Source organism: Simochromis diagramma, unplaced genomic scaffold, assembly GCF_900408965.1.
Source record: "Simochromis diagramma unplaced genomic scaffold, fSimDia1.1 OVJJ01000585.1, whole genome shotgun sequence".
NCBI classification, from domain to species: Eukaryota; Metazoa; Chordata; class Actinopteri; order Cichliformes; family Cichlidae; genus Simochromis; species Simochromis diagramma.
This window is the reverse complement of record NW_024387398.1, coordinates 1,877,373-1,903,219: the sequence shown is the minus strand read 5'-3', so window position 1 is coordinate 1,903,219 and position 25,847 is coordinate 1,877,373. Positions and strand designations below refer to the sequence as shown.

Sequence of the window (25,847 nt, the reverse complement as noted above, 5' to 3'; positions counted from 1 at the left end):
AGTATTTGTAATGACCAATGTGGTGCAACTGCTGTGGTTCCAAAAAAAGGCCAGTTGTCTTGCCTTTGGTTTCCATGACCACTGATGTCAGAAACTTTTCAAATTTTATCATTTATTTAGAGTTTATTATTTGATTTTCTGGTTTCAGGTATTAGTGAAGACAGTATACATCATGGTTATTTTGTGATGTATGACAAAATAACCCATTACAGTCTAAATGGACAGTAAAGCAGCGTATGCTTTCAGCTTGATCTTCAGGTTGCTGCTATATAACTGTAGCAAGTCATACAATCACTTGATCAATTTCTCAGGAAGATCCCTCTCTGGCTCACAGCCAATGGGTGAGTATTGATCAAGTGTGCAAACCATTCCTCCCTCAAAGTGGTTTATGCAGTTGATTAATGGTGTCAATTTGGGTTAAAATAGTATTAAATGCCTTTTTTTTTACTTTAATCAATGCATAAAATCTTGGTCTCGTCTCGACTTTGTCTTGGTCTTGACTCGGTCTGTCTTGGTATTGTCTTGGTCCTGGTTTAGGTGGTCTTGACTACAAGTCTACCTTATAGTAACATATATTTTTTATACCTGGCAACGAGGCTTTATAAATAACAACGTGGCCCCAACACGTTCGCACTCCCAAAGCGTAACATTTTACGCTAGGTGACAAATCGTCACCATATTACGTTTTCGGCTACCCACCACGTGCCTAAATGACGACCTCGGAAAAACAGGAAATATGAGAACCGTCTGGACTGAATCTACACATGTTCGCTCTTTTTCTTCAAATCGCTTAGAAACACGCTATTTAACATCATTAAAGTCCTGGTTAAGGTCAGGAATAAGGTTATGGTCAGGGCTAGGGATAAGGTTAGGTTTAGGGCTGGAATACAGGGCTGGAACGTCTATTACCGCGGGAGCGTCATTGCACTGGATTCCAGCCATAACCCGCCGCGTACCATAAGAACGCAGAAGGTCTCCTTTCGCGTTCCTCAGGAACGCCGCGGGACGTGACAAAAAGGTCGATATGTTACACCTCGGGAGTGAGAACGGGCTGCGTGGCCCCCACGTGTGACAAATAGCCATAGACTAAGCAATAGGTATATCATTGCTCAACATCCTCCATTGTTGTGGTGTTCACAACAAATGACATCACAGGACTTTTGGCCAGTTCGTGGACGAGTTGAAAATTCCGACTTCAACTGGAAAACACTACATGATTTAAAGGAGACAGAATTTAGAAAGAAAAGATGGGCAAGAGTACTTCAATTAGATCTTCTGAATGTTGGTTTTCATTTAATATCGATTAAGTGCCCATGGCTGATGTCACGATGACTACGTCCATCGTTTATATACAGTCTGTAATCACTTGCCTACAGATGAGAACTTGTAACAAGGATTAAATAGTGCTGTTTCAAAGTGACCATCTAAATGATCCTAATGACCTGCACATCAGGGTTGGTATCCAGTGAGGTCGAAGTAAAACATGTCCCAAGTACTACTGAAGGCATTTTTTACATAGCTGCTGCAGTGGACCTGATCAGAGGCCCACTGATAAGACCTGCCACTAGCTGTCAATCACCATATAGCATAAACCGTTTTGTGTTGTCTTTGAACCTTGCAGTCCAGCCAAGACACCCTGAGGAACTGGATGTGTAACAATGATACACATATTTTCGATATTTTCGCCGTCAATCACGACCAGTCTCTCCCTGGTCATTGGATGTGCTTTTGGCAGACTGAAAACATGGTTTGGAGTATTGTGGACATTAATCTGAATGACCTTCCCCTTATCATTTATGCCAGATTTGTCCTCCACAACTACTGTGAGGCTAACAGGGACATGATAGATTACAGTCACTGAAGTAATTCAGCAGGAAAAGGACAACCACCCAGACACACAGACTTACTACAGAGCTGATTGCATGACATCAGAAAGGAAGAGGGTCAGGAGAGTCCTTACTAAATTCCCCATCGATAAAAAAGGGTTTCTGTTCTATTGAAGGACTGTGTCATATCTACAGAAATTGTAAGTCAGGATATGTGACACTTTACAATCTATGCACTGTGATCCTGAACATGCATCGGTGTAACTTTGTGCTGAACATTGGGGGGGGTTAAGATCTCTGTCTAAATAAATAAATCTGGGTAAATTCCCAGATGATTAAACATGCAACTATTTTGCTGGTAATAACTGAAATGAGTAAAGAAAATCAACAGCCTATTTATGTAAGATAAGATAATTTTATTGAAGGGGTTATATTGGTTGGGTCTGATTATTTGGAGGGGGGGGGGGGGGGGCTGTAAATTACAAGGAAGACCTCTTACACTTAAGTCAAAGTCAAAGTGCTGTTTTGAACAAAGGATTTGAGCTGCATAATAGCTAATAGAAAACATTTAACATGCCAACAGTTGAGCATACAGATGCAGCCCCAAAAGCTCCCAACATAAGTTATTTATTGCCCAGCATAGGTAACGATGCAGATTATTTCAAATATCATCCTCCAAAAGTGCTTGTGTGAAGAAAAATTGCCCTGCTCCCTGCAAAGGTAGGGGTGGGTAGGGTGTGCTGCTTGGCAGCTCAGTTATGGTACTGTTGGGTGGAAATGAGCCAGGTACAGCGTGTGGTGGTGGTGCACATGCATAGATGTGCCCACCATGGTGTGGTGGCAGGTTAAAAGGTTGTGGTGGTGGATGCATGACTTGTCTTAGCAGTAAAAATCCATCTGCAACTGAACTTGTCTCTCAAGAGTGACTTATAATTTACTGTGATGTTCAGAAGCTCGCCTCTCAGATTCACCATCATATCCAGAATTCTTTTCTTCATCTGTATGTCCACCTCTGCAACATTACGCAAATGTGTTTCAGTTGAAAGTCTTCTTTCAAGTCTGTCCTGTCTGTGGCCCTTGAGTTTTGCCTTGACAAAAGGTAGAATAAAACAATGAAAAACTAATTAACCACAATAAATGTTAAAAATAAATCAGTGGTGGAATACCAAGATTAATATTTACTTAAGTGCTACACTTAAATATTTTAGGTTAAGTGTTCTCTTTTCCTATACTTTTAACTCTACAACATTCTTGAGGTAGGGATTCAACACCAACACAGTTACACTGCAGATTCAGATGAATATAAATCTGTCATAATGATGACTTCGTGTAGGTTAAGCTACACAGTAGTTAAAGAAATGAAGCCGAGCTGTATCATTACTAGGTCAAACCTAAAGGTGCTAAAGGCATCTATAATTGGGCTACTGAAATACAGTAGGGCATTCGTTTATACATGTATGGTAGGCTAACCTTATTTCCCCTGACAAGTCTCCCAGTCCACTTTTTCTTGTTTGTTTTTTTTTTTGCTGTTTCATATTCCAGTGTGATATTGAGGAATAATTCCACCTCACTGTCTGTCACATGTACGACTCAGTTCTTCTTCTATGCGATGTCTTATCAGATTTTGTGCTTTTTTACCAAAATGTGCTATTTGGCTATACTGACTCTAGTAGGAAAGACTCGAATGCTTTTTAGTTCTCAAGTAAGAAGCCAAACTTTTTATATTTGTTGTTATTGTTCTTAAGAAATAAAGTTGGAAGTAAAAAAAGTTCCACCGTCTTTGTTTATGCTTTCCCGCCCTGGCTTCAAGACTTCTAATTGGCCAACATTTCTGCAAGGTTAGGATTATATCGCCACCTGTTGCTTTGGCGTGCTCATTACAGCGTTTGCCTTTGTTTTTGTTTTTTTGGAGGGGGGGTTACGCGTGGACTGAGATATTTTTCTCAAAACTGCACGTGTGGACGGGATTTTTTTTTTTTTAAAAAAACGAATACAGAAAATCTCTGTTTTCAAAAATACCAGTCTAAGTGTGGACGTAGCCTAAACAGTAGAGATGTTTGTAGCTTTACGTTAGCTGGACTGACCGGAAGCAGGGTCCATGCGTCACGACTAACCGGATAGAGTTTTGAATCGGTTTAGTCCTGCATGTGCTGGCAAAAGGGAAGGCAAGAGAAACGATCTCCTGGCCGCATAAGCAAATCTATTTAAATATCCGTGATATCCAGTCATCATGAACTCTGAGTACGAGGATAGCTCCGCGTTATCCCCCGTGGAATCTGGGGACGAGGAGGAAGAGGAGGAGGTATCGGAGGCAGAAACAGAGCAGCTGGGGTCCAGTTCCGACTCGGATGAAGATGAAAGCGAAGAGAAAATTGATGAAGCAGCAGCGGCTGGAGATGAAAACGGAGAGAAAATTGATGAAGCAGAATGGACGTCAAAAAATGGAAAAATATCTTGGTCTCCCACAAACGCTGAGACGTTCCGCTACATCCCAGCAGCCACTGGTCTGACCCCGGGACCTACACGCTATGCCACTCTCCGAATCGTTGACCCCATATCCAGCTTCGCGCTGTTTCTAACGGATGAGATCGTGAAGCATATTGTGTCCATGACAAACCTGCATGCGAATCGCAAAATTCCCGGCTGGCGAGATATAGACGCAGAGGAGTTTCGGGCTTATGTGGGGCTGCTCGTTTTGTCCGGTGTTTACAGGTCAAAACACGAATCAACGAAGAGCCTCTGGAGTGAAAAATGGGGACGGAGCATTTTCCGGGCTACGATGTCCGAGAAGAGGTTTAAGATCATCAACAGAGCACTGCGGTTCGATGATAAGCTATCCCGCCCCCCACGCCGTCTTGACAAGATGGCTCCCTTCCGCAAAGTCTGGAATATGTGGACGCACCGCCTGGAGATGCTGTTCAGCCCAGACAGAGATCTCTGTGTGGATGAACAACTCGTCGCGTTCAAAGGCAGGTGTAGCTTCAGGCAGTACATGCCAAAGAAGCCGGCCAAATATGGTATCAAGATTTGGGCAGCCTGTGATGTCAAAACATCCTACGCCTGGAGACTGCAGGTGTACACGGGCAAAGCAGCTCCAGATCGTGTTGAAGTCAACCAGGGGATGAGGGTGGTCCTGGACATGACAGAGGGGCTCCAGGGACACGTTGTCACCTGTGATAATTTTTTCACTTCCTGTGCACTGGCAGATGAGCTACTCAAGAGGAAAATGGCCCTGGTTGGCACAATTCGCCAAAACAAGCCTGAGCTTCCACCTCATTTGCTCCAGGCAAAAAAGAGAGAGATCTTCTCCTCCATCTTCGCTTTTACGAACACCCACACACTTGTGTCTTACATCCCCCGACGGGGCAAGAATGTGCTGCTACTAAGCACAAAACACCGCCGCCCAGACGTGAGCAAAGAAGGGAAGAGAAAGCCTGTAATAATCGAAGATTACAACAAATGCAAAGGAGGTGTCGACAACCTTGATATGGTAGGTGTCATTACGAACCAGTTATGCATATATTTATTCATTCTTGCTAATATTCATGTCTAAAATATATGTGTGTTTTATGCTTCTTTTTTTGTTAGGTTGTTGGCACCTACTCCTGCAGGAGGAGAACAAATTATTGGCCAATGGCCCTCTTCCACAACGTCCTTGATGTTTCACTTTACAATGCCTACGTCCTGTGGACATCAATCGAGTCATCCTGGCCGAAGCAGAAAGGATGCAGACGGAGGCTCTTCATTGAAGAAGTGGGAGAAATGCTGGTGAACCCACACATAGCAAAGAGAGAGCGCCTTCCTCGCTCATCAGCCGCTGCAGCAGTAGTCACAGATATGACTGCAGCGGCTGCATGGACCGCTCCCATCATTCAATGTAAGAGCAGGAGGCAGTGCGAACTTTGCAAAGACAAAAGGAGAAGAGTTGTCAACACCTGCTGCAAATGTGAGAAGTATACATGCAAGGACCACAGTCTGTCCATTTGTAACGACTGCCCCGTCTGAGCAGTAGTGATGTGCGGATCGATCCTGAAATATCGATTCCTCCGATACCAATCATTTATGTTCTAGAATCGATTCTCATATTAAAATATCGATATTTTAGTAATTTAGGGTAAATTTGTATATTATCATTAACAGGAACACAGTGGAAAGAAACTATATCATTCGGATTGTCTACATTCAATGTAAGGGCAGGAGGCAGTGCGAACTTTGCAAAGACAAAAGGAGAAGAGTTGTCAACACCTGCTGCAAATGTGAGAAGCATACATGCAAGGACCACAGTCTGTCCATTTGTAACGATTGCGCCGCCTGAGCAGGACTCTCACACCCAGACACATACTACCTCTCTCCCTGTCTGTCTCTCTCCCCATCCCCAACAACATAAATGTTCATGTTTATCTTTCTAAAATAAATTTTTTTCTAGTTCAAACTGAGCTTGTATTTTTATTTACGTTAGCAAGGTAATAAACATTTAGTGTGGAAAAAGTGAAACACATCATATACCATTATAGGTTATGATTATTACATTTACTGTGCCCCTGCAAAAAAACATAATGATGAATCAAAATCTACCTTGGTGCCAATCTAAAGGCCTAATTATAATAGCAATGAAATCTTTCTTGAAATGTATTTTATGGAAAATATTTTATTTTTTAAAAATAAAGGTTAAAAAATGCCAAACACGCTACGGAGAAGCAAGACAGCCATAAGAGTTAGTTGTCAATACAGGCCACCAGAAGCTGTTTTTGATACGGGCGGTTGCCCGGGGCGGCATCGTGGTGAGGGGCGGCATCACCGGCACCGGCAAAAAAAAATGCTCGCACTCATGCTGCCCCGACGTCATGCCAGCGCATAGCGGGGATGGCATAGGCACCGATCGGTTTTCTATCGCCCATTTGCTGGGAGTAAGGGCGCCCTCCGTTTGCGAGGTGCGCCTGCTGCTTGCGGCTCAGGGAGGAGAGGGCGGGGCGGCGGGGGATTCTCTGACCGGCTGGGGCAGCGTCTAATAACCAACTCGCAAAATAAAAGAAAAATAAATCCAAACAACAAACACGAAAACACCAGACATCATGATACAGACTTATAATTTGCACCGATGTCTTTTTCGAAATTCTATAAGCGAAAAGTGAGCGCGAGAGCCTTCGGTGCGCATGCTCGCTGCTGAAGTCAAAGTAAACTTTATTGTCATCTCCGCTCCATGCAGTCCAGGATATAGAGAGACGAGACGACGAGGCTCCAGTTACAGCAGTGCAAGTAAACCAACAGTATATATAAGAAGAGTAAGAAAATAAATATACACTTTAGGACTCGGGGTAAAGGGATCAATAACAATTTAAAATTTATATTTATTTGATGATTTAAAGTCTCATACACAACCCGTCGAAAGGGGAGGAAGACCTGCTGCTTCCAAGTAGAGCACATTTCATTCATAATGTTGTAAATCCAAGCCCATTATGTATTCATGATTTGAATCCTGGGTTGTGTGAAATCCCAGGAATAAACAAAGTGAATCTGTGAACTAAGGTGTAGGTCTGTTAGATCATGTTGTGGTGATCCTCGATTTGGGGGATGATTGTTCATACTGGAGTGCAAAATTAAAACCAGGATGGACAAGAAAAGTTCAAAGCCATCAGGTGCTCAGTTTAGAAAAAAGAGAAAAGAAGAGGAGGAGAAACGAGCAACAGATGGAGGTAAGCAGATGTGTGATTGGATAATGGCAGGTCATCCTGAAACAATCAGAATCAGAATACTTTATTAATCCCTAAGGAAATAATGTGGGTTACAGTTGCTCCAAGAAGAAATGGTAAAAATAGCAACAGTAACAGACTAAACTCCAAACATTATGTTACAGATTTTAATATTAATTAGTCATTTTCAGTTGTTGATTTGTCATGTTTGTCCCGTGTGTAGCAAGTGAAAATAAAATAAACAATAAAGACAAAGGTCAATCGAATGGACCAATACGGTAAGGCCGGGATGATCAATTTGGTAAAGTAAATCCATTGGGCATCTTTCTTGGCCTTTAGACAATAATTCTGATGGCAAAAGAACAAAAAGGAAAAAGAAAAAAAAAGAAAAACTCATGCCCTGTATAAACTGGAAGTATTTGTAATGACCAATGTGGTGCAACTGCTGTGGTTCCAAAAAAAGGCCAGTTGTCTTGCCTTTGGTTTCCATGACCACTGATGTCAGAAACTTTTCAAATTTTATCATTTATTTAGAGTTTATTATTTGATTTTCTGGTTTCAGGTATTAGTGAAGACAGTATACATCATGGTTATTTTGTGATGTATGACAAAATAACCCATTACAGTCTAAATGGACAGTAAAGCAGCGTATGCTTTCAGCTTGATCTTCAGGTTGCTGCTATATAACTGTAGCAAGTCATACAATCACTTGATCAATTTCTCAGGAAGATCCCTCTCTGGCTCACAGCCAATGGGTGAGTATTGATCAAGTGTGCAAACCATTCCTCCCTCAAAGTGGTTTATGCAGTTGATTAATGGTGTCAATTTGGGTTAAAATTGTATTAAATGCCTTTTTTTTTACTTTAATCAATGCATAAAATCTTGGTCTCGTCTCGACTTTGTCTTGGTCTTGACTCGGTCTGTCTTGGTATTGTCTTGGTCCTGGTTTAGGTGGTCTTGACTACAAGTCTACCTTATAGTAACATATATTTTTTAAACCTGGCAACGAGGCTTTATAAATAACAACGTGGCCCAACACGTTCGCACTCCCAAAGCGTAACATTTTACGCTAGGTGACAAATCGTCACCATATTACGTTTTCGGCTACCCACCACGTGCCTAAATGACGACCTCGGAAAAAACAGGAAATATGAGAACCGTCTGGACTGAATCTACACATGTTCGCTCTTTTTCTTCAAATCGCTTAGAAACACGCTATTTAACATCATTAAAGTCCTGGTTAAGGTCAGGAATAAGGTTATGGTCAGGGCTAGGGATAAGGTTAGGTTTAGGGCTGGAATACAGGGCTGGAACGTCTATTACCGCGGGAGCGTCATTGCACTGGATTCCAGCCATAACCCGCCGCGTACCATAAGAACGCCGAAGGTCTCCTTTCGCGTTCCTCAGGAACGCCGCGGGACGTGACAAAAAGGTCGATATGTTACGCCTCGGGAGTGAGAATGGGCTGCGTGGCCCCCACGTGTGACAAATAGCCATAGACTAAGCAATAGGTATATCATTGCTCAACGTCCTCCATTGTTGTGGTGTTCACAACAAATGACATCACAGGACTTTTGGCCAGTTCGTGGACGAGTTGAAAATTCCGACTTCAACTGGAAAACACTACATGATTTAAAGGAGACAGAATTTAGAAAGAAAAGATGGGCAAGAGTACTTCAATTAGATCTTCTGAATGTTGGTTTTCATTTAATATCGATTAAGTGCCCATGGCTGATGTCACGATGACTACGTCCATCGTTTATATACAGTCTGTAATCACTTGCCTACAGATGAGAACTTGTAACAAGGATTAAATAGTGCTGTTTCAAAGTGACCATCTAAATGATCCTAATGACCTGCACATCAGGGTTGGTATCCAGTGAGGTCGAAGTAAAACATGTCCCAAGTACTACTGAAGGCATTTTTTACATAGCTGCTGCAGTGGACCTGATCAGAGGCCCACTGATAAGACCTGCCACTAGCTGTCAATCACCATATAGCATAAACCGTTTTGTGTTGTCTTTGAACCTTGCAGTCCAGCCAAGACACCCTGAGGAACTGGATGTGTAACAATGATACACATATTTTCGATATTTTCGCCATCAATCACGACCAGTCTCTCCCTGGTCATTGGATGTGCTTTTGGCAGACTGAAAACATGGTTTGGAGTATTGTGGACATTAATCTGAATGACCTTCCCCTTATCATTTATGCCAGATTTGTCCTCCACAACTACTGTGAGGCTAACAGGGACATGATAGATTACAGTCACTGAAGTAATTCAGCAGGAAAAGGACAACCACCCAGACACACAGACTTACTACAGAGCTGATTGCATGACATCAGAAAGGAAGAGGGTCAGGAGAGTCCTTACTAAATTCCCCATCGATAAAAAAGGGTTTCTGTTCTATTGAAGGACTGTGTCATATCTACAGAAATTGTAAGTCAGGATATGTGACACTTTACAATCTATGCACTGTGATCCTGAACATGCATCGGTGTAACTTTGTGCTGAACATTGGGGGGGTTAAGATCTCTGTCTAAATAAATAAATCTGGGTAAATTCCCAGATGATTAAACATGCAACTATTTTGCTGGTAATAACTGAAATGAGTAAAGAAAATCAACAGCCTATTTATGTAAGATAAGATAATTTTATTGAAGGGGTTATATTGGTTGGGTCTGATTATTTGGAGGGGGGGGGGGGGCTGTAAATTACAAGGAAGACCTCTTACACTTAAGTCAAAGTCAAAGTGCTGTTTTGAACAAAGGATTTGAGCTGCATAATAGCTAATAGAAAACATTTAACATGCCAACAGTTGAGCATACAGATGCAGCCCCAAAAGCTCCCAACATAAGTTATTTATTGCCCAGCATAGGTAACGATGCAGATTATTTCAAATATCATCCTCCAAAAGTGCTTGTGTGAAGAAAAATTGCCCTGCTCCCTGCAAAGGTAGGGGTGGGTAGGGTGTGCTGCTTGGCAGCTCAGTTATGGTACTGTTGGGTGGAAATGAGCCAGGTACAGCGTGTGGTGGTGGTGCACATGCATAGATGTGCCCACCATGGTGTGGTGGCAGGTTGAAAGGTTGTGGTGGTGGATGCATGACTTGTCTTAGCAGTAAAAATCCATCTGCAACTGAACTTGTCTCTCAAGAGTGACTTATAATTTACTGTGATGTTCAGAAGCTCGCCTCTCAGATGTCTCCATCATATCCAGAATTCTTTTCTTCATCTGTATGTCCACCTCTGCAACATTACGCAAATGTGTTTCAGTTGAAAGTCTTCTTTCAAGTCTGTCCTGTCTGTGGCCCTTGAGTTTTGCCTTGACAAAAGGTAGAATAAAACAATGAAAAACTAATTAACCACAATAAATGTTAAAAATAAATCAGTGGTGGAATACCAAGATTAATATTTACTTAAGTGCTACACTTAAATATTTTAGGTTAAGTGTTCTCTTTTCCTATACTTTTAACTCTACAACATTCTTGAGGTAGGGATTCAACACCAACACAGTTACACTGCAGATTCAGATGAATATAAATCTGTCATAATGATGACTTCGTGTAGGTTAAGCTACACAGTAGTTAAAGAAATGAAGCCGAGCTGTATCATTACTAGGTCAAACCTAAAGGTGCTAAAGGCATCTATAATTGGGCTACTGAAATACAGTAGGGCATTCGTTTATACATGTATGGTAGGCTAACCTTATTTCCCCTGACAAGTCTCCCAGTCCACTTTTTCTTGTTTTTTTTTGCTGTTTCATATTCCAGTGTGATATTGAGGAATAATTCCACCTCACTGTCTGTCACATGTACGACTCAGTTCTTCTTCTATGCGATGTCTTATCAGATTTTGTGCTTTTTTACCAAAATGTGCTATTTGGCTATACTGACTCTAGTAGGAAAGACTCGAATGCTTTTTAGTTCTCAAGTAAGAAGCCAAACTTTTTATATTTGTTGTTATTGTTCTTAAGAAATAAAGTTGGAAGTAAAAAAAGTTCCACCGTCTTTGTTTATGCTTTCCCGCCCTGGCTTCAAGACTTCTAATTGGCCAACATTTCTGCAAGGTTAGGATTATATCGCCACCTGTTGCTTTGGCGTGCTCATTACAGCGTTTGCCTTTGTTTTTGTTTTTTTGGAGGGGGGGGTTACGCGTGGACTGAGATATTTTTCTCAAAACTGCACGTGTGGACGGGATTTTTTTTTTTTTTTTTTTAAAAACGAATACAGAAAATCTCTGTTTTCAAAAATACCCGTGTACGTGTGGACGTAGCCTAAGTGTGGACGTAGCCTAAACAGTAGAGATGTTTGTAGCTTTACGTTAGCTGGACTGACCGGAAGCAGGGTCCATGCGTCACGACTAACCGGATAGAGTTTTGAATCTGTTTAGTCCTGCACGTGCTGGCAAAAGGGAAGGCAAGAGAAACGATCTCCTGGCCGCATAAGCAAATCTATTTAAATATCCGTGATATCCAGTCATCATGAACTCTGAGTACGAGGATAGCTCCGCGTTATCCCCCGTGGAATCTGGGGACGAGGAGGAAGAGGAGGAGGTATCGGAGGCAGAAACAGAGCAGCTGGGGTCCAGTTCCGACTCGGATGAAGATGAAAGCGAAGAGAAAATTGATGAAGCAGCAGCGGCTGGAGATGAAAACGGAGAGAAAATTGATGAAGCAGAATGGACGTCAAAAAATGGAAAAATATCTTGGTCTCCCACAAACGCTGAGACGTTCCGCTACATCCCAGCAGCCACTGGTCTGACCCCGGGACCTACACGCTATGCCACTGCCCGAATCGTTGACCCCATATCCAGCTTCGCGCTGTTTCTAACGGATGAGATCGTGAAGCATATTGTGTCCATGACAAACCTGCATGGGAATCGCAAAATTCCCGGCTGGCGAGATATAGACGCAGAGGAGTTTCGGGCTTATGTGGGGCTGCTCGTTTTGTCCGGTGTTTACAGGTCAAAACACGAATCCACGTTGAGCCTCTGGAGTGAAAAATGGGGACGGAGCATTTTCCGGGCTACGATGTCCGAGAAGAGGTTTCAGAACATCAACAGAGCACTGCGGTTCGATGATAAGCTATCCCGCCCCCCACGCCGTCTTGACAAGATGGCTCCCTTCCGCAAAGTCTGGAATATGTGGACGCACCGCCTGGAGATGCTGTTCAGCCCAGACAGAGATCTCTGTGTGGATGAACAACTCGTCGCGTTCAAAGGCAGGTGTAGCTTCAGGCAGTACATGCCAAAGAAGCCGGCCAAATATGGTATCAAGATTTGGGCAGCCTGTGATGTCAAAACATCCTACGCCTGGAGACTGCAGGTGTACACGGGCAAAGCAGCTCCAGATCGTGTTGAAGTCAACCAGGGGATGAGGGTGGTCCTGGACATGACAGAGGGGCTCCAGGGACACGTCGTCACCTGTGATAATTTTTTCACTTCCTGTGCACTGGCAGATGAGCTACTCAAGAGGAAAATGGCCCTGGTTGGCACAATTCGCCAAAACAAGCCTGAGCTTCCACCTCATTTGCTCCAGGCAAAAAAGAGAGAGATCTTCTCCTCCATCTTCGCTTTTACGAACACCCACACACTTGTGTCTTACATCCCCCGACGGGGCAAGAATGTGCTGCTACTAAGCACAAAACACCGCCGCCCAGACGTGAGCAAAGAAGGGAAGAGAAAGCCTGTAATAATCGAAGATTACAACAAATGCAAAGGAGGTGTCGACAACCTTGATATGGTAGGTGTCATTACGAACCAGTTACGCATATATTTATTCATTCTTGCTCATATTCATGTCTAAAATATATGTGTGTTTTATGCTTCTTTTTTTTGTTAGGTTGTTGGCACCTACTCCTGCAGGAGGAGAACAAATTACTGGCCACTGGCCCTCTTCCACAACGTCCTTGATGTTTCACTTTACAATGCTTACGTCCTGTGGACATCAATCGAGTCATCCTGGCAGAAGCAGAAAGGATACAGACGGAGGCTCTTCATTGAAGAAGTGGGAGAAATGCTGGTGAACCCACACATAGCAAAGAGAGAGCGCCTTCCTCGCTCATCAGCCGCTGCAGCAGTAGTCACATCTGTGAATACTGCTGCAGCGGCTGCATGGACCGCTCCCATCATTCAATGTAAGAGCAGGAGGCAGTGCGAACTTTGCAAAGACAAAAGGAGAAGAGTTGTCAACACCTGCTGCAAATGTGAGAAGCATACATGCAAGGACCACAGTGTGTCCATTTGTAACAACTGCCCCGTCTGAGCAGTAGTGATGTGCGGATCGATCCTGAAATATCGATTCCTCCGATACCAATCATTTATGTTCTAGAATCGATTCTCATATTAAAATATCGATATTTTAGTAATTTAGGGTAAATTTGTATATTATCATTAACAGGAACACAGTGGAAAGAAACTATATCATTCGGATTGTCTACATTCCAAGGAACTACTTCCTCTTCCGCCTTTCATAGTCATGTGCGAAATACGGCTGTATAAATGTCTTGCTGCCCCTTGGCGCGCGCACTCACAACACTGGCTGAGCGTAATTGGAATCATGTGCGGGCGTATTTTACATCAACAAACAGCCGAGACGTGGTTTGCGATACATGTGTCAAAAAAGGGAGGTGTTGTGGTCATACTTGCCAACCTTGAGACCTCAGAATTAGGGAGACATTCAAAAAGGGGGGGGGGGGGAGATAAATAATTACAGTGTTTATTTATCGGATAAAATATGTTAAATATCACCATTCTAATGGGCCGGCCCAGAAACAGCAGGGGTCCAAATTCAGAGGCTGCTTCCACCTGAGGATCCGGCGTTCGCGGTCTAAAGAAAGCCAGGTAGTACGTCACGAGCTCCCTCGGTGGAGTGAAACTCTGCCGTCTGCTCCTTGCTATCTAAAATATAACCGGGCGCTGGTGTAAACTCTCGACCGTCTCACACTTCTATTTAATCATTTTCTGTTTGACGTTTATTCAGCTGTGTGAAAACCCCAGAGGAACCCTCCCGAGGGATTAATAAAGTTAAATTTAATTTAATCTAATCTAATAACTTTAATCTCAGCCAAACCGATTTACTCCCGAACAAATAAAACACTGAAAAAGCCAAACCATAACATTTTTAATTATCAAAGTGACTTATATATCATGTTTAACCCGAGTAGCGAAAGACCGCGGGGGTTTGAAGACGATGTGTCGGCTCAGATATTTGAAGTTTACACAGCTACATTCTCACCTGAAAATATGTTAAGTTTTTTTGCGACCCAGAAAGAGAAATAAGAGTAATATTAAAACTAAGTATCTGGAAACTGGAATTGGCTGGGCCCTATGAATTCTGCGATATGGTTTTTCAATTTTGTTGTCCGGGTGGAAAATCGGGAGAAATTCGGGAGAAGGGTGGGTCCGGGGCACTGAAATTCGGGATTCTCCTGGAAAAATCGGGAGGGTTGGCATGAATGGTTGTGGCAACATCACTAACCTTGTCAAACAGCTCAGAGTAAATCATATCACAGAATATGACGAGCATATGTTGAGGCGAACTGAAGAGGACAGGGACAGGTGCTCTCACTGAGTCCTTTAGTGCTGCAGGCTGGCAAGGTGTTCAAATAGTTCAAATAACAACTTCAGATTTTTTATTTCTATATGATGAATTCTGCATTTTTAAGTGATAAGAACAAGTATCTGATGTCCTGTAATCATTATGACGCTATAATTTGAGATACAATAAATAAAATAAATTTTTGTACAAAGTATCGGTATCGGATCAGTATCGTTGATATTACTTGGTATCAGATCGGAAAGGAAATCAGTGGTATCGCACATCACTACTGAGCAGGACTCTCACACCCAGACACATACTACCTCTCTCCCTGTCTGTTATCAGATTATTCTGTTATTATATGTTACCTTATATATGTAATCAAAGTAGTTGAATTAGAATACTGCTGTAGATCATATACCCTTTAATATAGAGTGTGTGATCTGTATGTAGTTTAGTTCTCATTATACTTTTGAGTTAAAAGAACATATTCACTTATTAGTTTATTAGATAAGTGTGCATCACTCTGTATCCTTGATCTGCTGTGAATGTATTACACTGTTTTCTTGACATACTTAATTGTTGAATCATAAAAAGAAGGTTGTAAGCAGGAGACTCTGTGTCTAAGATAGGGGAGATAGACCACATTCCATACCCCCACCTTACAGAGAGCAGAGAAACAACTGCCGAGGTCATAACTTAGGCGCCGTAAGAGAGAAAGAATGTTAATGTTTGGTCTTTTACGACTAGGTGCGGGCCACTAGCGGCTATAAGAAGCTGAGTAACACGTCACCATTTTGAGACTGCTGTGACCCTCTTCAGGCGTGTCTCCCCATCATGATGGTTCTAGATGCTCTTTGTGTTGAATTGTATGGAAATAAATGATTGTTGATTGAGCATATATACACCGAGTATTGTCCTTCCTTCAGCCCAAAGATTCAAAGAATTGGGAGATTTCAACAACTTGGTGCCTGGTGACCCGGATCTTTGGTGTGCTGAGGAGGTGCAGATTTGGCCTATGGTGAGATCGTGGGGCGAGGCGAACGGAAGACCGGTCTAACAACAAAAAGGTAAGCACAGCCTGTTGTATTATACCAAATGTGCATATTGGGCTTTCCAAATTAATCTGTTCGCTGAGTTACACGTATTTTCACATTAAATTTGTCGGTGTCTGGTTTTTGGCGCAAGATACTAACAACATAAGTTGAGGCTGAATTCCAGTGTGTAAGATAAACTGCTTCTACCGAGAAACTAATAATACACTACATTGAGCTAGTTGCAGCCCACTTTACCTTCCACATTTAACTTTGTCTAAGACTGGCTTCTGTAGCAATAATACATTAGAATCTCTTGGAGACGCGGCCATAAGTCCAGTACATTGAGTAGAGGTTTTGAAGTTGGTTATGACGTCAGTTGAGTCTTTGTTGATGCGGCCATGAAATTAGTATAGAATTAAGGAAAAGCAGATGCTGGCTTACGGTGCAGTTGAACGCTGGCAACGTGAGGAGCGAAACACGTCCGTAGGTTTTGGTTTATGATACGGCCGTGTTCCGGTGGTGCGGCCGTGAGTACAGTAGTGATGGGTGCTGATTTCAGTACATTGAATAGAGGTTAGACGGTGGTTTATGGTCCTGCTTGTGTCAAGAGACGTGCGGTCAGAAATAATAAGTAAAATTTTACTTGCCATGAAATAAAGGTAAAGCAGACGCTAGTTTATGGTGTCAGTTGAGCCTCGGGGACGTATGCATCACTTTTACGATGCGATTTTGCCCCGTTGCGTGCGGCCATAAGCATAGTGAAAGGGGTATTTTGGTCTATGGTGCAGTGTGCTTTAAAGAGGTCTAACAGTTGAGCTCAGAGGTTTCTGTGTAAAGTTCCGCTGATGAAAAGTGCTGGGTGTGTAAGGCGCGCTTTGGGTGTGTTGTCTGTGTGTGAAGCGTGAAACACAGTGACAGTGACGGTTGATGTGTTTGAATAGGAGGACATTAGTGCGAAGAAAATGCTTTAAGATCAAAGGTTGACGCCTAGTGTACCTGTGGAAACTAATTTTGTTCAAGGAGTGGCGCCCCTCCTGGTCGTGGACGTGTGGCCAGGCCCAGCGGCGTCTGGATGCTAAGGTGGCAACTTGGGAACTGAGGACTCCCGCATAGCTACAGAATAACACTGGAACGGCCGTGTAATCACGGGTTCACATTTATTCTGGAATAGAACAAGAGAATGCTTTTACATCTAAGGTTGAGTTCTATCATAGGTGAAATATAAAAAGGTTGAATTCCTCGTTTCAGTGGTTGAAATTGTTGTGTGCCTGTCCCCTGACGAGTGTGAAATTAAATAAAGAGGGAATTTGGAGCCACATAGAGATAGACGGGCATAATTGGGTGTATTACTCTGTGGTGTAATAAAAATAAAAATAAAACAGAGAGATAGTAAGAGGTGTGTAGTGGAGACTTATGGAGGAGTAGAGAGAGGAATGTGTCGGGAGACTGGCGTGCAGTTTACGCTGTCAAGGTAGGTGTGTTGCCTGCTTATCTGTTTAACAGTGATGAAAATGATATTAAATAAATCTCTTAGTGTGTTAATACAGGAAGCTGCGGACCTGGACCAACTGCCCCCACAAGCACAGCGGCCGAAGCAAAATTATAAGTAATGGAAACCACACCCAGCACGAATCAGCAGCTGTGAAACAGACAGCAGCGAGGAGAGAATTAGAGGAGAAATGAAGGTTTTAAGAACAAATGAAATCGGGTTGAATTTTGGGGCCAACGGACTTGTGGAGGTTGGGAAGGCGTCCGGAGCATCACAACAAAAGGTGAAACAAAAACACACACAAGCAGAGAAATGTGAGAGAAAGGCTCCTTTTAAGGTAACGCCTAGTTTGAGAAAAAGTTAAAATTAACCTGCCTGCCTACAAATGCACACACATGCAATGAAGAAACAGCTTACACTCATGAACACGTGAAGATTTTCCAGCAAGGCTAAAGCAGCGAAACTTAACATACACCTGTTGTTAAAGGATAAATACATTACTGACAAATAAACTCTCTGGGTTGCAGGACAATAATTTAACTTCAAAGAAAAAAGACACTGGTCTGACCAACCAGTGAAGACACAACAAATTTAGTGGTAAAAAGATCCAAATTGTGACACGTTTTCTGTTGATTGATTGATACAAGTGATTACTGAATGAAAGAAAATTCTCTTTTGTGAGTTTAAACATGATCTTAAGAATTTGAACAGGTGCATGTTGTCCTGTCAACTTGGTGGGTTAGTTGATTATATCGGGAGAGAAAAAACAAAAAAAAGGGGGAAAGAAGGCTGACACAGGGCCTGGTCCCGGTGTTTCTCCCCTCTCGTTGTAATACAGCCAACACAACATCATTTTCCTGTTCGTTTGCTTTTGTTTTTTGTCTGTTTTTGTTTTTTGTTTTTCTCTGTATATTTAATTACAGACTGCTTTGCCGGCCCTGAAAGCCGAGGCTGACTGGACTCCTGCTCTCCCCTATACGTGACACTGACCAAATGCTGTAACAGCTGGACCCACAACAACAACCTGAAAAAGTCAACAGTGCTGCAGGAATGTGATCTCATGCAGCAGAGACGGAGAGCACTAAACCTGAGGCCCGTTTCACTACACGGGGGAAAATTCCCAGACTGTGTCAGCTGACAGAGCTGTGACGAGACGCCCGCCAAGCCCGAATGAAAAGTAAGGCCGAGCAAAAGAATGCTGACCCTGATAACTCTGCATTTACACTGTGCAGGACAGTGATGGACCAACACGGAGGATCGGGCAGCAAAAAGGGCGTGACCGGGACAGGAGGAGTAACTGAGGTCAGAAGGCACCTCAGAATGGACAAAAAACACAGGAGAAGATGCAGGTTTCACCTGCGGTGAGCATGGACACTGGAGAAAGGACTGCCCCAATTGGGGTCAGAACCAGGACGGACTGAACTTTGAGCAGCAGCAGCAGCAATGGTCGCAAACAAACTGAAAAGGAGGAGGGCAGGACCCAGGGTATGCTTCAGGCCGTGGTTTACCCAGAACACCAGAACAGGAAAGTGATGAACACACACACACACACACACACACACACACACACACACACACACACACACACACACACACACTGGAATGCTGAGTCACTGAGAAGTGATACACACACACACACACACTGATGCAATGAAGAATGCTTTGCTTATGCTGATATGCAAAATGCTGCACACAAACATCCCAATACATAATTTTTATGAGGAGCCATTGATTACCATTGATTACGTAGAATGTGTTATATGTCACCCAGAGGGCATTTATGTAGATTTTAGGAATAAGGTCTAAAACGGTTTGGTTATGAAAACAATGTCTGTGCGTGATGTCTGTTTATGGCTCAAGGCCTTGATTGAATTCTTTGCTGTGCTCCACACAGCCCTGATGAGGAACAGTGGCACAGAGTGAAAATGATGAATTAATAGTGTAAGTTTAGGTTGGAGTACGGCATTTTCTGTGATTGAGATTTAATTCAAGGAGGAACAAAAGGTGTTACGGCACCTGAGCTTCTCATTCCCACACAATATTGTCCTGGCAGGAAGCAAAACGTTCCTGTGAATTTCTGGTTGATTTTTTTGGTTTTGCTTAGCGCTAGCTTGATGTTATCAGTGAGCTTTGGCTTGTGTTCTTTCTCGTAAGCGAGAGAGGGATAGTTTTATGCTTGGACATGTCTGCAATGGGCCCTAGTTTGTGTTATTTTAGTAGTATTTTGTTGGTTATGTCTGTTTTGTTTTTGTTACAGTGCACTGAGATAAAAACATCTGAGAGGTGTGATCCACCGGTGGTGATATGTTGATATTTTGTGAGTTCATGATTTAACAATCAGCTCTTTAAACCAGGCCTGAAAGATTGAAATTTAAAGCGCTATGAAATATTCTTACAAAAACAGTTGCAAAGTGTGTTTCTCCATGATTGTAATTGGCTTGGGAGAAATTCACTTATATGGGACACTGATCACATGAGAAGTCCTTAGTCTAAAAAGGATTGCAGCGGGTCAATCCAGAATAAAAGAACAAAGAATTGTTTTCCTTTTAAAATGATGACGTCATCTTGCTGGTGATGGAGGCTCGAATAGGTCGCGCGGGAGACTCCATTATCAGCAACATCTGGTATGAATGTGTGTGGATGAAGGCATGTGACTGGACTGTGATGGACTGACGACTAAAAGTTTTGACTGACTTGACACTGAGACAAAGACTGCACCAACTTTAGGATTAGTAAATGCCGACAAACAATTCACCCAGCCGGCAAGAGAAGGGTGGATGCTTCGTTTTGTTTTGTTTTGTTTTTCAGGAGCAGGAGGATAAGAGAGACTGGAGGAGGAGACTGTAGCTTCACATAAGTATGAACTGCAGACTTAACACTTTGGTTGCTGATTCTGAGTTACGGATGTTTGCATTAAGAAAACTGTGCTATATTAGCTGTGTTTTGATTAAGGTATCATGTTATATTATTGGGAATGCCAAATGCTACAGTGGAGAAAACTTTTGATATCACTCATGACTGGAATATGTTACTATTAACCATAGCAGGCCACTGTAAAAAGTCAATTAAATTTTATAGAGGAAAATCGCCAAAACGTTAACAATACCTATGAATGACTTGCCACATTCAGAATAGAGTTATGCAATAACAAACATTGGTCCACGTGATTTAGGTTCTCGCTTGAAAGAGTAAATTATTAAAAGTAGAATATAACCGACAGGTGATAGGATGTTGTAACCACGGTAACTTCTGACCCCACTTCCGCCAGTCCCTTTATTGTGGCGGGAATGAATCCTGTATAAGTTCCGGGTCAATCAGCTGCATGTCCCTGCTCCTCTGGCTGCTGTTGTCCCTGTGGTTGGCGTACTTGTCAGATATCGACAAATTCTACACTACAGACCAGTTGACAGCGTGCAATAACCCGGCCGATTCATTCATCTTTACACTACCTCACAATCGACTCAACGGTGAGTTATTTGTTTGTTTTGTTTTGTCACAATGAATGACAATGCGGAGCCGCGATCGCACATCCTAAAACGCCGGTAAGCTAAAGCTAGGCTAGCGACAGTAAGTGCAATTACTAGTTTTATTTATTGAATATTGTTGTTTTTGTTTATTCCATTATGGCCGAATGTTGACTTAATGTATCTAGAGTTGAACGAGTGATTTGATTTTTGTAGTTTTGTCCGTTTTGGATGTTTTTTGTTACTTTTCTGATGAAATGCCAAAACGGCCTATGAGATTTTGCATTGAGTTAAATTCCATTGAGCTTATTGAATCTGTTGCGCAACACCTGTGATTAAATGAGTTTTGTAAATATATTTGATTAACTTTGGATAATGTTTTTTAGCTTTATGGCTGATATACTTTGATGGGACCCATGAGAATGTTTTTCTATAATAGTAGGTTGAATGAAATTCATTATAAGAGATGATGGTTTATTGATTGTTGTATGAAACGTGGCATTAATTACTTGACTTTGTTATTTATGTATTTATGTATTGATTTTGTCACAGCAGTAGAATGCTGTTTCATTTCCTTCTGTGAATGATAATTTATGTTTTTGACCTTGTTTAGGTCAGGTTTTTTTTTCTCCCGCGATCAGCCCTGATCAGCGCGAGATGGCGAGCCACCCAACCACCGCTACGTTGCGGTAGGAATTATGAACCTATGGACTGAATCAAACTGTTGACACATGACCTATCACAGGTCCATGGAACTAAAATAAATCACATACTGGACTACACCTCATTCCACCTCCTTTTGGAACCTAATAAGCTGTTTTGTGTTGTCAACATTATTTTTGGTTGTGATATATATGCACATTTTTTTAAATTTTTTTGTACATCTGTCTATACATTTCTCATAACAAACATAATATATATATTTTGAGCTCAACTTTGATTTCCTGTGTTTTATTCACACCCTCAGACTCCATAGTCGAAACTTATTCTGATAGCTCATTGTCTATGAGGCTGCAGTCAGGCGCCCTGGTCCTTTAACCGCGTTACAATGTGGTACTGCAAAAGAGCAAAGTAAAGAAAGAAAACCTGTTGTGTTTAGTTTTGATAAATTCAAATTAAAATGTACCATTACACTCAGAGGATCAATATGAAATTCAATATATGCTAATTTTGTATGAAGTACATGACTGATAACTGTTCTGTCCTGAGCTTTTGTTTTTACAGCACCCACTTGACCACACCAACAGGTTCTCGCCACCAACAGGGGTATTTGCAAAGAATAGGGAGGAATATCATCAAAACTGGGAAAGGTAAGCCCCGAAGGGGGTGATAACACCATAACTTTCACTTATGGTCAAATTCTCAAAATTTGACCCCAAACTTGAAAATTCTTCAAACATTTAGAGACAGAGTGGATAAACATAATGTCGCAAACCACATAAGGATGGAGCATTTGAATCAATAAGATGGTGAAATAACACGCAGTAAAATGTGGATCATGTTGATTATGTTTATTCCAGTGTGCAGAGGAGTCAATTCCCTTCACAAAGTTTATAAATTCACTTGAACCAAAATTAGGAGCACCCGGTGCTGCAAGAGTTAATAGTCACAATACCCAAGGATAAGCACAAGAGCATGACTGATATGATGGGACTGGGATTTTGCTACACTTAATTATTGCAGACACAACTAAAACTATAACTGAAACTAATCTAAACTAAACTAGCAAACAATTGGTAAAAACTGATTAAAACTGATAAAATTGAAAATCTGAAGTCGAAGCTAAATAAAAATAAAAACTAATGAAAATTGCAAAACTATTACAACCCTGGTCCAGACTAAGATGGCGTTGGACATCTTCAGGGCAGAAAAGGGTTGGTGTGACCAAGGTGTGGTTTGGCTTGTTGTATGTACATTTCAAAATGTTACAGCTCTGGATGGACCAGTTACCAGGGCATGGAAGGATGACAGACTTTATTACATGAGGAGAAGGGAAATTTCCGGGATTGAAGGTCATCAGGGATGACAAGGCTGGAGCAACGGTACTCGAGAGAAGAATTTCTGATACTTTCTGAGATATGATGTCACTAACCTTCTCTTTTAATTTTCTAGCTCAGACGAATTGACACATGGGAGTGTGTCAAAAAGGGGGAGTTGAGTCTGAACATCAAACCATGGTTATATGAAAATTTCCATGAGTTTATTTGTGTGTTTAATAATTTAGCTATGGTAAAACTTAAGCTTATAATGGGTTAGACTTAGAAATGGTTCATTAATTTTTGATTTCTTTTACACACACATAGATTATGATTAGAATAAGTCCCTGGGTCAGAGAGTCCTGAACATAATATTGTAAACCAAATTTGAATCATTAGAACAACAATGGATAACAATATTAGATTATCAAGGCTAGGGAGAGAGGTGTTTTGGTTTTCTGTCTCTTGCAGAGAAAGGAACAGACACCAGACGGGGACACGGAGAGGTGAGGACCCTTCACAGCAGAGACAGATGTAGGGACTGCCGAGACAGCAACTGGGGTCAAGTGTCATGGCGTTTGGGCTCCTGGAGAAGATGGATCCCATAAACACAGCAATAACCATGAAGGGGTTGGCGAAAACCAGGAACACCAGACCAACGAGGTTCGAGAGGCTCTTGGCAAAAAGGGGGACACGGCGGTGATCCCAAAACACACAGATCTTTGTTTGAAATCGGGGCAGAATAATCCCCAGAACTGTGCAATGACTAAAGGGTGGTCTAACCCCGGAGGTCGAAGAAAGAAGCTGAGAATCACCCAACTGGAAGACACTGGTAGCTGCAGCAATAAAAATAAAGGTTAAAAGTTCCTTAGACAGAGGTTCTAGTCTAAGTACATTTGAAAGGTATAAGGTGGCATTAAAAAGGGGGTGGAAAACTGGAGCACCAAAATAAAGCTGTGGGAGAATTGGGGAGTGATGGGAGTGTCATCTGTAACTGCTGTTATAGTCTTCCCGTCACCCTAGATGGTTCACCCTAGATAACATGGTGAGGAAGTCCAGCAGTTCATCTAAACAAAAGGCACTTAGACTAAAACAGACATAGCTACGTTAAAACAATAAAACAAGGTACAAGCTCTTCGCAAGCTCCCAAGATGTGGGGGTGCATTCCTGGAGTGCACACCAAGCCTTTTGCGGCCTGTTAGAGATCACACATCCTGTCACCACACAATTGATTAGACGCCTCTAAGCATACATGGTTAAATATTTCCTAATACAAATAACTACATGCAGTATTCTATCATATGCGAACTTATATCACTAAAGGATTGTACTAACTAATAAGTACAAGTTTCCATTGACACAGTCTAAATCCAAAACTATTCTACAATGCTTATTTATGTGCAGTAAAAGGATAGCACATAAATGTGTGATACAAATTATGAGGTAATTGTGTAAAATAAAATAATGGGGGGTATATGAGCCTTAAAGAAAAAGTATAATTCTAACAGCATGTCAATAATGTTGTAAATCTAACTTCTCTTGCATCTGAACCACAAACAACAGAGGTCATCCCACATATGGTCCACCCGTTAAAGGGGGACAGAGGGCCTCAGGACCAAGGAGAACTGGACCTTGCGACCCTGGAGTGTATGTTATAAGTGATCTCTTTTTAAGAGATCAAAAGGGGGAATTATCAGATTATTCTGTTATTATATGTTACCTTATATATGTAATCAAAGTAGTTGAATTAGAATACTGCTGTAGATCATATACCCTTTAATATAGAGTGTGTGAGCTGTATGTAGTTTAGTTCTCATTATACTTTTGAGTTAAAAGAACATATTCACTTATTAGTTTATTAGATAAGTGTGCATCACTCTGTATCCTTGATCTGCTGTGAATGTATTACACTGTTTTCTTGACATGCTTAATTGTTGAATCATAAAAAGAAGGTTGTAAGCAAGAGACTCTGTGTCTAAGATAGGGGAGATAGACCACATTCCATACCCCCACCTTACAGAGAGCAGAGAAACAACTGCCGAGGTCATAACTTAGGCGCCGTAAGAGAGAAAGAATGTTAATGTTTGGTCTTTTACGACTAGGTGCGGGCCACTAGCGGCTATAAGAAGCTGAGTAACACGTCACCATTTTGAGACTGCTGTGACCCTCTTCAGGCAGGTCTCCCCATCATGATGGTTCTAAATGCTCTTTGTGTTGAATTGTATGGAAATAAATGATTGTTGATTGAGCGTATATACACAGAGTATTGTCCTTCCTTCAGCCCAAAGATTCAAAGAATTGGGAGATTTCAACACTGTCTCTCTCCCCATCCCCAACAACATAAATGTTCATGTTTATCTTTCTAAAATAAATGTTTTCCTAGTTCAAACTGAGCTTGTATTTTTATTTACGTTAGCAAGGTAATAAACATTTAGTGTGGAAAAAGTGAAAAACATCATATACCATTATAGGTTATGATTATTACATTTACTGTGCCCCTGCAAAAAAACATAATGATGAATCAAAATCTACCTTGGTGCCAATCTAAAGGCCTAATTATAATAGCAATGAAATCTTTCTTGAAATGTATTTTATGGAAAATATTTTAGTTTTTGGGGTTTTTTCCAGTTAAAAAACAGTGCAGCTATGTAAACATACTGGCCTTCAAAGGGTTAAAACCCCCAAAATATAATTATACTTGATACGAATATCTTAGGCAGAAGTAGTTTTAAAAGACTGACTCATTTAAAGTGCAAAACAATATTAATATATAACAATATTATTGCACTTTTTGGGAAGCTGCCAGTTTTTGTCATTAGGAACAA

The 25,847-nt window shown here is 41.7% G+C and overlaps 1 protein-coding gene and 3 long non-coding RNA genes across 5 annotated transcripts; 2 read left to right on the top strand and 2 right to left on the bottom strand.

Moving 5' to 3' along the window:
- Nucleotides 1-2,437: 2,437 nt before the first annotated feature.
- On the bottom strand, nt 2,438-4,024 carry LOC120720549. Its single transcript, XR_005692983.1, has 2 exons — nt 3,911-4,024; nt 2,438-2,914 (listed from the first exon to the last, which is right to left on the bottom strand). It is a non-coding gene; the product is annotated as an uncharacterized LOC120720549 (long non-coding RNA).
- LOC120720486 (piggyBac transposable element-derived protein 4-like) lies at nt 3,948-17,472 on the top strand. 2 transcript variants are annotated; one of them, XM_040010208.1, is made up of 4 exons: nt 3,948-4,239; nt 12,141-13,259; nt 13,359-13,722; nt 15,986-17,472. In XM_040010208.1, exons 1-4 carry the CDS (start codon nt 4,057-4,059, stop codon nt 16,114-16,116), a joined length of 1,797 nt encoding a protein of 598 aa, XP_039866142.1. In that variant the 5' UTR covers nt 3,948-4,056; the 3' UTR covers nt 16,117-17,472. The 2 variants fall into 2 exon arrangements, with proteins under 2 accessions (XP_039866142.1, XP_039866143.1); XM_040010209.1 differs by lacking the exons at nt 12,141-13,259; nt 13,359-13,722; nt 15,986-17,472 and adding an exon at nt 5,415-5,903 and having other exon boundaries at nt 3,948-5,316.
- Nucleotides 10,159-12,147, bottom strand: LOC120720550. The gene is made up of 2 exons (XR_005692984.1): nt 11,854-12,147; nt 10,159-10,841 (listed from the first exon to the last, which is right to left on the bottom strand). It is a non-coding gene; the product is annotated as an uncharacterized LOC120720550 (long non-coding RNA).
- Nucleotides 17,473-22,782: 5,310 nt separating the features above from the next.
- On the top strand, nt 22,783-24,691 carry LOC120720547. Its single transcript, XR_005692981.1, has 2 exons — nt 22,783-23,058; nt 23,103-24,691. It is a non-coding gene; the product is annotated as an uncharacterized LOC120720547 (long non-coding RNA).
- The last annotated feature ends 1,156 nt before the right edge of the window (nt 24,692-25,847 follow it).